The sequence below is a fragment of the Trichoderma asperellum genome, chromosome 4 (genome assembly GCF_020647865.1).
Source record: "Trichoderma asperellum chromosome 4, complete sequence".
NCBI lineage: Eukaryota > Fungi > Ascomycota > Sordariomycetes > Hypocreales > Hypocreaceae > Trichoderma > Trichoderma asperellum.
In genome coordinates this window covers 3,115,481-3,127,380 of record NC_089418.1, presented here as the reverse complement: position 1 = coordinate 3,127,380, position 11,900 = coordinate 3,115,481, and the positions used below count along the sequence as shown (strand labels likewise).

The window sequence follows — 11,900 nt, the reverse complement described above, 5'->3', positions numbered from 1 at the left end:
AAATTAATAAATAATTAATATATATATGTAAATATATACATGTAAATATATATATATATATATACATATATTTATATTCTAGTATGTAAATTACTTAAATACATAGAATTAAATCTTACAATCCTTTTTATATAATACCTATACCTCTTGATTAATTGTTTAAAACTTAATACAATTGTAATCTGTATCCTGCCCCCATCAACGTGACTGGCCTCTTTGCGGCTTAGCGTGTTTTGGTAGCTTTGGTGGAGGGGTACTACCAGCATGACGGAGTGTGCTGCGACGTAAGTCGGATAGGTACCTAATTGCTTCTTTGGTAATTCGAAACCACCAAGCAAACACTGACGATACCGACCATAACCTCCAAACCAATCGGCATTCTTTTTGAGAGTTCCCGCTGCCCACAAACAACTTCCGCCTTCTTCAACTACTGTGGCCTTCTTCGCTCTCTCAGGCGCTGAGCCCTCCAATCCGCTGTTTAAAAAGGTCCAGTTCTTACCATCAGCTACAATGCCTACAACCACCGCGGAAACACTCTCGCTGGTCACGAGAAACGTCTCCGTCGCTCCGCTAGTTCTCCTTTCTGCGGTCGATCATTACAACCGAACAGTACAGAACAAGACCAAGAGACGGGTTGTTGGTGTTCTTCTTGGTCAGAACGATGGAAAGAACGTGAGAGTGTCGAACAGTTTTGCAGGTACGTCGTAGACTGCGCAAGGGAATCTGGAGAGATTCTGCAACTCAGAGCGGCCACACTTTCTAACAGCTTACTTCATTGTTTAGTCCCATTCGAGGAGGATGAAAAGGACCCTTCAGTGTGGTTCCTGGACCACAACTACGTCGAGTCGATGAACGACATGTTCAAGAAAGTGAATGCGCGCGAGAAGCTGGTGGGCTGGTACCACACTGGACCCAAGCTTCGCGCCTCTGATCTTGAGATCAACGAGCTCTTCAAACGATACACACCCAACCCCTTACTAGTCATCATCGATGTTCAACCGAAGGAATCCGGCGTCCCTACTGACGCGTATTTTGCGGTCGAGGAAATCAAAGATGTAAGTCGTTCATATTCTAGCATCTTGAGCAAGAAAGCCGAGCTGATTCTCCCCTTCCCCTCTCTAGGATGGCACCACCACTTCTCGAACATTTGTCCACACACCTTCGATTATCGAGGCCGAAGAGGCTGAGGAGATTGGTGTCGAGCACCTACTAAGGGATATCCGCGACGTTGCCGTGGGCACTCTGTCCACACGCGTGACTAACCAGCTTCAGTCACTTCAAGGACTGCATCTCCGGTTACGAGACATCGGAGCCTACCTCCAAAAAGTTCTCGACGGCCAACTTCCAGTCAACCATGCGATCCTTGGAAATCTGCAAGACGTCTTCAACCTTCTCCCCAACCTCTCCACACCCGATGATGACAGCAAATTGGGAAGCCACGAACTATCACACGCCATGAGCATTAAGACCAACGACCAGCTGATGGCCATCTACCTAAGCAGTCTGATACGTGCCATTACAGCATTCCACGACCTAATAGAGAACAAGATCCAAAACCGACAGCAGCAAGACGAGAAGGAGACTAGGAAAGAGGAGTCTAATATCAAGGATGAGAAGAAGGATGGTACCACCGCCAACGCTAATGGAGAGGCCAAGGAAGGCAGTGAGAAAGAAAAGCCCAAGAAGAAATGATATAGGGACAGCGAATACGAGGCTGCCTCTGAATGAAGGCGTATGAGTGCTTAGAGTAATAAAGTGAAATAGTGGTTTCTATATGTTGATGATGGCGAACTGCTAAGCAAAAAAAATCAACTGAAATAGATATTTTGCATTTCCATCTGCTTCTTAGCCGTGACAGCTGTGTTACGGGTGTACTAGAGGCCTCCAATTATGGCAGCCAACTCTTCTTTTGTTATATATTTGTCCTCAACATGGCCTCTCGGGGTTCCTCTCCATTTCTCGGCCAACAGGCATGCGAGAAGGTGCTTACAACAGGGAAAATCCTCCTGCAAACCCAGCCGAGCGTCCATCACCAGGCTGCCAAACTCTCCAGATGATATTCTAGGCTCCTGGAGCTGCTCAGTACTGCCTGTCATATCGTAGTTGGAATATGCATCCAGGGCAAAAGCACCGCAATTGCAGCTCAGCGCATCAATATGCACTGCGTATGATTTCGACGCGTGCGACGTGTGTCGCCGCCTGCCCCGAGATGCAGCCGAAGCAGCAGACTGAACACTGTACATGCATATCCGATCTTTACTGAAGCCCGTTCCCTGCTGACGGCTTAGGTCTCGATCTGTGTACTGACCTTGTCCAAGTTCAGTTTCGCCATGTTGAAGGGCGTGACTTGCGTGAGAAGTCGCAGTGTGCGATGTGCTGCCTACGATGAGACGGGTGACCAGCCCGCGATCCAGCAAGTCTAGGGCCGGCAAAAGAAGACTTGGGAAAATGACATGGAGGGTCAGTAGCTGCTGACGACAATTTGAATCGTCGCTTGTCGATTCTCCAGCGCTAGGGGGAGGTGATGGCGGAATAAGGGCCGTGTATAGCTGATGATGAGATGGGAGACAATTCCCATTCATCATTGTTGTGGAATTGGCGAGTATGGCGACTCTCTGTCGAGTCTTGCTATGTGCGGCATCGGTAAAGTGATGCTGATAGCATCTGGTTATAGGTGCTCGATTTTGATGGAGTAAAAACGCGAATACATAAGGCAAATGGCGGCGAGTAGATGTATTACATACGACGAAGAATGTTATGTAGTCGAGCTTGGATCGAGTCACAGTGCACATTAACCTGTTTTAGGCACTAATATAGGTGGTAAATCACGATACGCATTTTTATTCGCTACAAACCCAGCTGTAGCTATACTACTGGGATAAATCTCATCGACATCAATTGCCAAATTAAAAAGCAAGTACTATTTTTTTTTATCTACCTTCCTCTATACTACTACAAAGTATACTGTTTATATACTAGTACATATAACCCTACGCAATTACAGAAAAGAGTCGTACCATTATTTTATACCCACTCCTTGGGCTCCTTCAAAACGTCCACTAGCCTCTGCTCCCGGCTCTTAGGCTCTGGCTCGTACATGTACTTCCAGCTTGCCGTCAACGGCAGGCTCATGAGAATACTCTCCACTCGTGATCCAGGCGTATTCAGGCCAAACGCAGTTCCTCGGTCGTGAACCAGGTTGAACTCGACATATTTGCCTCTGCGGATCTGCTGCCACGCCTTCTCCTTTTCATCAAAGGGCATGTCCTTTCGCTTCTCTATAATGGGGACGTACGACGGCAGGAAAGACTTTAAGCAGTCCTGGATGAATGCAAAAGTGTTTTCCTGGTCACGCTCACCCTCGTCTAGGTCGTCAAAGAAGATGCCGCCCACGCCTCGACACTCGCCGCGGTGCTTGTTGTAAAAGTACTTGTCGCACCACTTCTTGAATCGAGGATAATAAGTCTTGTCGTGATTGTCGCAAGCGGCCTTGATCGTCTTGTGGAAGTGGATAGCATCCTCGTCGAAGAGGTATGAAGGCGTCAAGTCGCTGCCGCCGCCAAACCACCAAGCCTGAGATGTGCCATCGGGATTGGCCGTCTCAAAGTATCGGTAATTCAGATGCACGGTTGGGGCCATGGGGTTGGACGGATGAAGCACCATGCTCAGGCCAGCGGCGAAGAATTCCAAAGACTCGACGTTGGGATCGAGATTCTTGTGGTTTTCTCGCATCTTTGCAATGGCCGGCTTGGGCAGCGATCCGTAAACGACGCTGACACCGACACCGGCCTTTTCGAATACGTTACCCTCCTGCAGCACGCAGGTTATGCCGCCGCCGCCATTCGGCCGTGTCCACTCATCCCTGCGGAATTTCTTTCCATCGATGCGCTCGAGTTCTTTGACAATGATTTGTTGCTGCTCCTTGATGAATTTCTCCATCCGCAGGCGCATCGGAGATTCGTCGGTAATGCTGGCTTCTCTCTTCTTCTGCTCATCCTTCTCAGCAAGAGACGAGACATCAAGCTTAGCAGACTCTGCCGTTGACTAGGAGAAAAAAGACACATGTTAGTCAAAGAAGCTTTAATTACCCATTAGTTCAAACTCACCAAGCTGTAAGCCAAGGGAGCAGTGATGCCAATAGCGGCTGCTGCAAGCCAAATGGCTGCTGAGGAAGAAGCTCCAAAGCTAGCCGGAGACCGACGAGCACCTGAAGAGGAAGATACCCATCGATTGAGAGCCAATTGGCTTCTCAGAGGCCGTGCTGAGCGTAGACCGGCCTGTGTGACCACGCGCTGAACATGGCGAGAAGCCGCCGCGGGCGTAGCCATGGCGGGGTGAAGATGGCGATGGAGAGATGAGATGAGAGCAATTGAGGAAGACAGAAGAGACACGGACCAGGTGGGCGCAGCCCGGTTTTAATAGTAGAAGGCCGGCGCGACGAGAGGATAAGCCGGAGAAGAGATTTTTTGGTTTTTCTTCTTGTCGTCGTCTCGTCTTTCTCGTCCAATTCAATTGGACAATTGGCTCCTCCACTGATCGAGCCACCGACTTGCCGGTGGCGTGTTCAGTAGTTGATATCTTCCCACATCGTAGGCCATGCCTGGCTAAGGCTGATGGCGGTCGGCACAAGCTCGGCTCGGGATTCGCAGAGGGACCTTGATAGCGCTGTGGTTAGCGCAGCGGTAGCGGACCTGTCGCATCGTGTGTAGGAGGCGGCAGCTATGCCGTGGAAATGCGTACAGTGGCTCGTGCGCCATGAAGTCATCGTTTGCACATTTCCTAGGCACCAAACGAAACGTCGAAATCTATCTTATGTAAGTTCCCTCACAAGATGGAACTTCACATGGTACCAAGTAAGTAGGTATCTGTGTAGGTATGTAAGTCGACTCATCCAAGTAGCACTACTAGTATCAGCATCCATAGCATATGAGGTTGCTAATAGCCTACGAGTGCTTCGTACAGAGAAGTACTAGAATTAATGTTCTGGCGTCATGTATATAAGTATGCAGCACTTGCTAAGCTTTAAGAGATTACACACAGATACTGCTAGTACCAGGTACTCGTTTAATGGATTTGGGATTCCGCAGAGCCAGATTACAGATGCTCTCATCTTCCCCCTTGCAGATGAAAGCGAATACGGCAGCGAAGCGAGAGTTTCCGGCCAGTCAGCCTTACAAGCACTACCTGAGGTACGGGGCAGTAGCTCAGCTGCGAGAGCGCTATCCAATGCTTGGGGCGGTACCAGGTACCAGTGACAGCGGCAGCATCCACGGCATCATTCCGGGGTACAGGGGACTTTGCAGAGCGACTGACTGACTTGACTTGCCCGGTGATTGTGATTGCTGAGCACCGCATCAAGGATCCGGACAGGCTGATCATGTGGTCTTCGTGCACCCTGCCGCACGCGGGTACCTGCCCCGGGGGGGTCCGTGTTATGCGTGTACAAAGACTGAACCCCCCCTTTTCCTGCTGTTCCCTCGTTCCCCGCCGTACCCGGTCTGTACCGCAGTACTAAAGCCGCAAGTCACGGGCTGGGTGATTCACACACCGCATTCCCGCATCAAGCTGGCGCCACCGCCCCGCGCCACCCAATGCGTGCTGCTGATGGCGAGCGTCACTGCCTCCTCTGCCTAAAGCTCGCTGTGCTGTTCCACGCTGTTCTGCCTACCGCCCTCTTGCGTGTGTCATCCAGTCATCAGCCCCCCGGAAGTCACTGGGTCACTCCCGCGACGGCCACGACCGGCACCCCTCTCCTCCACTTCGTCACCACAAACAGGCTCGCCCTACTTCTACCGGCTGCATCATCGCTGCATCCCTTGTCTTCCTCTTTCTTTTCCCCCTTTCATCATCGCTCCGCCAAAACCCAGGCTTGACCTGCTTTACAAGACGACTACAAGTCCGCGCGCTGATATCGCACAAAGCACCACCTAAATCTACTGCCATCTCGTCATCGACAGCTCCCCCAACACCATCTCAACTTCAACCTCTCCAACAGCCAAAATGCGCAGCAAGTTCAAGGACGAGCACCCCTTTGAGAAGCGCAAGGCCGAGGCCGAGCGCATTCGCCAGAAGTACTCTGACCGTATTCCTGTAAGTTGACAGCTTCATGCTCTGCTCCCTACCTCGTTTCGTCGTCGTCTTACCCTTGGCTCCGCTGGGCATACATGCAACCAAGTATACTTTGTGGCTGCCTAACATCATCACCATCACCATCGTCATCAATATTCGTCCTCTGCGTTTCCCATCTCTCAAGCTCGATGGCTAACATTCCCCGCTCCAACAGGTCATCTGCGAGAAAGTCGAAAAGAGCGACATCGCTACGATCGACAAGAAGAAGTACCTGGTCCCCGCCGACCTGACAGTAGGCCAGTTTGTCTACGTCATTCGCAAGAGGATCAAGCTTTCTCCCGAGAAGGCCATCTTCATCTTCGTAGATGAGGTCTTACCCCCTACTGCTGCTCTCATGAGCAGCATCTATGAAGAGCACAAGGACGAGGACGGGTGCGTACTTTATCCCATTCCCACACCATTCCACTACACCCCGATCCAACCAACATAATCTTGGGTGCTCCTCAACAGAGCAGGAAGCTGACTTTTTGACCTTTTTTTTTTGTAGCTTTCTTTACATCACCTACTCCGGCGAGAATACCTTTGGTACCGCATAAACACCGAGGCGATACAGGGAACTTTCCAAGCCGAATATGGCTGATGCAGGCGTTTTGGTAGTTGGGCTTTTACTCTTTTTCCGTTAGGGGATATCGGGACCTTTGTTATATTGCGGATACTTTTTTATTAAACAGAAGAGCCGAGATGAAATAGATGCCCAAGGCATCCCATCTCTGTGCTGCCTTTGTCACGAGCCTTGACTTTGGAGGGAAATGATTTGTGGCACGGCGAAGGAGGCTTCATCCAGTGACGTGTGGATGCATGCGGCTATACATTTTGATTGTTTCAGCCCCTCCTGCGAGTGACTGCTGCCTCCACTTTTGCCCTTGCGCCTATCTATTTGCTTGTTTTCTGTCTCATAGTCGACAGCGAAACAGAGATTAATAACAGCTTTATCTCTCAAAGATGTCAAGTTCTAGTTAACTATAATCTCCCATTAATTGCCGTAGAAGGAGCCCAGAAGCATAATGAGACATTATTATTTATTCATATGTATAAACGAGCATTATAGGTATATCGTTTGTAGTGGTATATACGTCCAATCAAGACGCATCAATCTCGTGGTAGATGGCTTGCTTCCTTTCCTTCATTAATACTGATCATCATCAAAAAAAAAAAAAATTATCCAAAACCAAAACCAAAGGAAGAAATGAAACGAAAAGAAAAGAAAAATCAGACTTTCTCGATATGAGATTCGAGAATTCCATCGTACTGGTTCATAACCTTTTCGTCGATGGATTCGTGGAACACATCCACCTTTGTGGAGGCAAAGTTTCGCGCGCTGACCTTTCTCTCGAAAAGCACGTCGATTTCAGCAAAAGTTCGGCCGCGGGGCTCGGGGAGACGGAAGTAAGTGTAGATGATGCAGAGGAAGCAGATTCCGCCCTGTAGAAATTATATACGTGGTTAGTCAAGAACACTCTCGAACGCGGCTCGGGTAATCTCCTTACCCAAAAGAATCCAGTATAGTTGCTCCAGTTCCAAGCGGTGGGATTCAGCATGTATGGCGTCAGAACGTTGGTGATGATGCCCACGACGTTGCTGCACGAAGATGTTAGTATAATTTGGCTAGACGATATGAAATGAAAAATATCTGTACGTACTAAAGATTGCGGGCAAGGACAACAGTCTTAATCTGTAGACGACGCGATGAAAGTTCACCGACGAGGGAGTAGCAGACAGTGCCGACGGTGAGCTGGTAGAAGAGGGCCCAGACAACCATGATGCTGCCGGTGGCGAGGGAACCTTCTCTCCTGTGCGACTCGGGCACCAAACCCAGGAAGCCGAGGATGAAGAGCATGCTGCACAGGCCGCAGAGACCATACAGATACAGGGTGCGGCGTCCGATGCCCAGAGCCATCAGGCCCCATGCGCCAAAGACACCGACCATGTTGATGGCGTACTGGCCCAGGGCAAACGAGTAGGAGTCGTGGTCAGATAGGCCGGCTTGCTGAAGGAAGTAGGTGGAGTAGTTGGAGAAGGCGTTTCCGCTGAGGTTCTGGATGGCCCAGACCATGCAGACAATCTCCGTGCGGCGCAAATCCACTCCCTTGAAGCAGTCCCAGTAGGAGGCGCCGGCTGTGACCTTCTCCTCCAGGGCGGTCGTGTGGATCATCATGGCGACCGTCTCGTCGGCGTCAAAGTCGGTCTCGCGGTCCAGGCTGGTCAGGCGGAGCAGGGCATGCTTGGCATCCTGGGCCTTGCCTTGGCGGACAAGCCACCAGGGGGATTCGGGAGCGAAGTAGATGGCGATGAAGAGAGGGAGCGGCCACATCCACTGAAGACCGTAGGGGATGCGGTATGCCCACTGGTCGTCGCGCTTCAGCATGGCGAAGATGACTCCGATACCGATTTCCTGGCCAAGACCCCAGCAGAAGTTGACGTAGGTGGTGAGGTAGCCTCGCAGGGCGACGGGACAGACTTCGGAGGCGTAGGTGACGGTGAGGGTCTGGAAGATGCCCCAAGGAATACCGCACAGGATCTCGGCGACCAGCAGAGCCTTGACATTGGGCGCAGTGAAGAAGATGGCCGTGAAGGCGGCGATCATGACGAGGCAGGCCATGACGGTTTTCCTGTAGCCGAATCTCTCGGAGACAAAACCGTTGATGAAGAGACCAATGATTTCGCCGACAGCAGCGCCCTGTTGTCAACCAGAATGTTAGCCCGGCTATGGTTGAGATATTGGCAACGTTTATAGATATGTATATATATATATATATAGAAATATATATAATGGAGATATAGATTTCGGGATAAACTCACGTTACTCAAGCCTGATTGCCATCTGGCCGGCACTTGGTATTTGCCGTCTGGAAACAGCTCACCGTATTTCCTATTGAACTGGTCGAACGCATCTAACAACAGGTTAGTCTAATTATACAGAAAAACAAGACTCTCGAGAGAAGACATACAGAAATTGTTCACCAAGCTAACATCGTAGCCCTCCATGACAATGCAGGTAGAGATGATCATGCTCCATGCAATGGCCTTGGGATACAGCTTGATACCTTGCAGAAGCGTCATCTTCTGCTCCTTGGCAGTAGCTGCTCTGGCGTGCTCGATGACGGTGCGATCCCTTTTTGAGAACTCTTCATCGCCATCGACATCGATGACGCCGCCTGTGGTGGCATCTTTGGACACTTGGATGTCGCCACCATCGGGGTTAGGCGAGATCTCCTTGTCAGAAGCCATGGTGTGTGTGTTGTGAATATGAGAGTCGTGATACAAGCAGACAAGAATGTTACGAGACCTGAAGGTGGCCCGGCGTATCAACACTCTTCACAGCAGCAGAGTTTGCTGAAGAAGAGGAAGAAAAGAGACAGAGACGAGAAAAAAAACAAGGATCGAGAAGAGAAGGTGGGTGGGATCAGAGACCACCATATATAGGTGAATGAAGAAGCGGAGTAGGCACGATGCTTGGAGATGAGATGCTTGCTCGAAGCGATGCCGGGGGGGTGGTGTTAAATAAGCCGAGCCCTAGTACCTGTAAGGTATTGGAGGTCTTTCTGCTCCGGCGATCCAATGACGCCCGCCTGTTGTTCTGGAGCCGTCGATGGAGGAGGAGGTGGTGGGTTTTTTTTTTTTCCCTAGACACAATATCAACTAGATATGCAGCTAGGGTCAAAAGCCGAAGGAGAAAAAAAAAGGTAGCGAATTAGGATTCTCGCCGTCTGACGCTTTGGCTAATGCAAGGCTCTTGCAGAAAGCAAACAGTCCTTTGGAACAGAAGAAAGGAAAAAAAAGAAAAGAAAAGATTTCTTTAGCCCGCAATACTCCAAAAGCACCTCTCTGCTCTCCTCTCCTCCCCCAACGAAGAGAGGGGACATGTTTAGTTTAGCAAGGAACTAGTCATGAATGCAAAGCCGGGAGTGGCTCGTGGCGGCGGAGAAGCCCGCTTAAGCTGCTAAAAAGCCCAGGTCTAGCCTTGGTCCAGCAAGTAGAAAGGCTGCAAACAGAACCGTAATAATGGGGCAATTGAATTGGAGAATTTCTTGTGCCCCTGGTTTCTTCCACCTACGGTCGGCAGCGAGTAGGGAAACAGCAAATTTTTTTTTCTTCTCTGCCCTGGTCGGAAGGGCCATGCGACCGCCACTTTGGAGCTGCGATTCCATGGAGCAACTCGTATCAGCGCTATGGAGCAGTTGCATAACGGCATAAGCAGAGAGGGTGGTGGTTTGGCCGTGGGCTGCTAAGGGAGATGATCAAGCCAGTGGAACATCTCTTGTCTATAGACAGGGTGCAAGCTACTATTAGGTACTCTGTAGTATTAGATAGATCGATAGCACATAGGAGAGGCCATCTATAAGCAGGCTCCCCTCTTGAGGCGTTTGTCTTTGCTGATTAGAATGGTAATAATTATCCCATCAATCACATGGACATGTTTGTAGAAAGCAATAGTAACAATTAGGTACGTGTTGAAGTAGACCATCTCGATAATACGCCGCAAGGGAAAGACACGCCGGAGCTGAGGTGCTCGCTCGCTTCCCACGAGAAATCTACAGCCACCAGCCAATGACAGGCACTGCGATTCTACACACCAGGCAGCTTGTCGTCATTTGGGGAGCGCGAAACCCCACGGGGAAGGATCGCGATGCGGGGGAGACGAGACGCTAGATCGCAGCCCTTCAGCCCCATATGCTTATTCGAATCTGGCATGCTGGGGAATCGACGTGCGTTCGTTTCGCTCGCAGACTCGTTTGGCGATGGCCAGGCCATCCGACATTTTTGGTGTCGTGGGCCGCAGAAAAAGGGAGTTTGGTCCACCGGCTGTGCGGCGGCACTAGCCTAGAGGGGCGATTTTCGCAGACCTCCATCGCCGCAAATATCCTGCTTTGGGCAATTGGGATTTTTCTGATTGCTGAGTGGACCAGCGTGGGAGGGGCGCCACTCATTATTGGCCTAAAGGAGTAATATCCGCCTGGCCATGCCTGCTTTCTCGACTTGGCCGTCTTATTATCCTACTCCATACTCCATACTATCCATCACGAACCCTCACATGCCTCACATGCATTTGACAGCATTTGCGATTGCTCAGCTCTCCCCGGATTTCGATACATAGTTGCTTATTAGCTAGATGAGCTAGACAATCTCGATGCGGGGGAACAAGCATTCACGGCTATTGACCATTTGCCGACGGAGTCCAATCTCGATAGCGTCGAGTCTATATGATGGCCACGGCGGTCGTGTCGTGTAGATGGTGAGCACGACTGCATGTATGGATGGATGGATATGCCTCCTCCACCACGCCCAAGATGCCGTCTCTCGCCTCGTAAAGGGCGTGAAAGGACGCGGAAAACATGCAAAGCAGACTCGCTCGTTTTCGTCATCCTCAAACCATCTATGCCGTGATATCTTGTCCATTGACTAATAAAGGCAAGCTGCTGTGTGCTGCGTCGTCTTCAGCTTCGATCAGATAACGAACAATCTTCAGCGCCTCTCAGGGTCCGTGCCGTGCATATGCACGCCATTCGATATAGAGTTGCTCTTTGCTTCTAGAAGGCTGAGCTTATCTGCTGTTGGCGCCCATCACATCACCCAACCAACATTACATAACTGTCCCCCCCGTTTTTCTCTCATCGTCAGCCACGCAACAGCAACAACAGCAGCAGCAGCAGCAGCTCCGCCGGGAATACGTTTCCCCGTATGCCCTTCCTCAAGGGTCCTGCCTTCACTTCGGAGAAGAGTCGGAGCTTTGCTGAAGCTCTCCCGACTCTCCCCGCAAGGATTTGCATCCA

The 11,900-nt window shown here is 50.4% G+C and overlaps 4 protein-coding genes across 4 annotated transcripts; 2 read left to right on the top strand and 2 right to left on the bottom strand.

Annotated features, from left to right (window-relative positions):
- The first annotated feature begins 209 nt into the window (after positions 1-209).
- On the top strand, positions 210-1,837 carry RPN8 (proteasome regulatory particle subunit). Its single transcript, XM_024902104.2, has 3 exons — positions 210-697; positions 784-1,055; positions 1,123-1,837. Exons 1-3 carry the CDS (start codon positions 511-513, stop codon positions 1,690-1,692), a joined length of 1,029 nt encoding a protein of 342 aa, XP_024756357.1. The 5' UTR covers positions 210-510; the 3' UTR covers positions 1,693-1,837.
- Positions 1,838-2,905: 1,068 nt separating this feature from the next.
- On the bottom strand, positions 2,906-4,830 carry TrAFT101_007440 (uncharacterized protein). Its single transcript, XM_024908797.2, has 2 exons — positions 4,107-4,830; positions 2,906-4,044 (listed from the first exon to the last, which is right to left on the bottom strand). Exons 1-2 carry the CDS (start codon positions 4,326-4,328, stop codon positions 3,025-3,027), a joined length of 1,242 nt encoding a protein of 413 aa, XP_024756359.1. The 5' UTR covers positions 4,329-4,830; the 3' UTR covers positions 2,906-3,024.
- A 1,170-nt stretch (positions 4,831-6,000) lies between these two features.
- Positions 6,001-6,665, top strand: ATG8 (ubiquitin-like protein atg8; the record flags this gene model as incomplete). Its single annotated transcript, XM_024901142.1, has 3 exons — positions 6,001-6,090; positions 6,284-6,501; positions 6,617-6,665. 3 exons carry the CDS (start codon positions 6,001-6,003, stop codon positions 6,663-6,665), a joined length of 357 nt encoding a protein of 118 aa, XP_024756360.1.
- A 430-nt stretch (positions 6,666-7,095) lies between these two features.
- On the bottom strand, positions 7,096-10,830 carry TrAFT101_007438 (uncharacterized protein). Its single transcript, XM_024911072.2, has 5 exons — positions 9,078-10,830; positions 8,929-9,020; positions 7,770-8,806; positions 7,617-7,707; positions 7,096-7,551 (listed from the first exon to the last, which is right to left on the bottom strand). The coding sequence occupies exons 1-5, from the start codon at positions 9,355-9,357 to the stop codon at positions 7,339-7,341; spliced, it is 1,713 nt and encodes a 570-aa protein (XP_024756361.1). The 5' UTR covers positions 9,358-10,830; the 3' UTR covers positions 7,096-7,338.
- Positions 10,831-11,900: the final 1,070 nt, after the last annotated feature.

Excerpts from the sequence above, each read along its gene's own strand:
- RPN8 (XM_024902104.2), top strand. The coding sequence starts at position 511 with ATGCCTACAACCACCGCGGAAACACTCTCGCTGGTCACGAGAAACGTC. Across the intron at positions 698-783 it reads AGTGTCGAACAGTTTTGCAG|TCCCATTCGAGGAGGATGAA; the intron begins GTACGTCGTAGA and ends TTCATTGTTTAG. Across the intron at positions 1,056-1,122 it reads CGGTCGAGGAAATCAAAGAT|GATGGCACCACCACTTCTCG; the intron begins GTAAGTCGTTCA and ends TCCCCTCTCTAG.
- TrAFT101_007440 (XM_024908797.2), bottom strand. The coding sequence starts at position 4,328 with ATGGCTACGCCCGCGGCGGCTTCTCGCCATGTTCAGCGCGTGGTCACA. Across the intron at positions 4,045-4,106 it reads CTCCCTTGGCTTACAGCTTG|TCAACGGCAGAGTCTGCTAA; the intron begins GTGAGTTTGAAC and ends TTTTTCTCCTAG.
- TrAFT101_007438 (XM_024911072.2), bottom strand. The coding sequence starts at position 9,357 with ATGGCTTCTGACAAGGAGATCTCGCCTAACCCCGATGGTGGCGACATC. Across the intron at positions 8,807-8,928 it reads GGCAATCAGGCTTGAGTAAC|GGCGCTGCTGTCGGCGAAAT; the intron begins GTGAGTTTATCC and ends GGTTGACAACAG. Across the intron at positions 7,552-7,616 it reads ACTATACTGGATTCTTTTGG|GGCGGAATCTGCTTCCTCTG; the intron begins GTAAGGAGATTA and ends TAATTTCTACAG.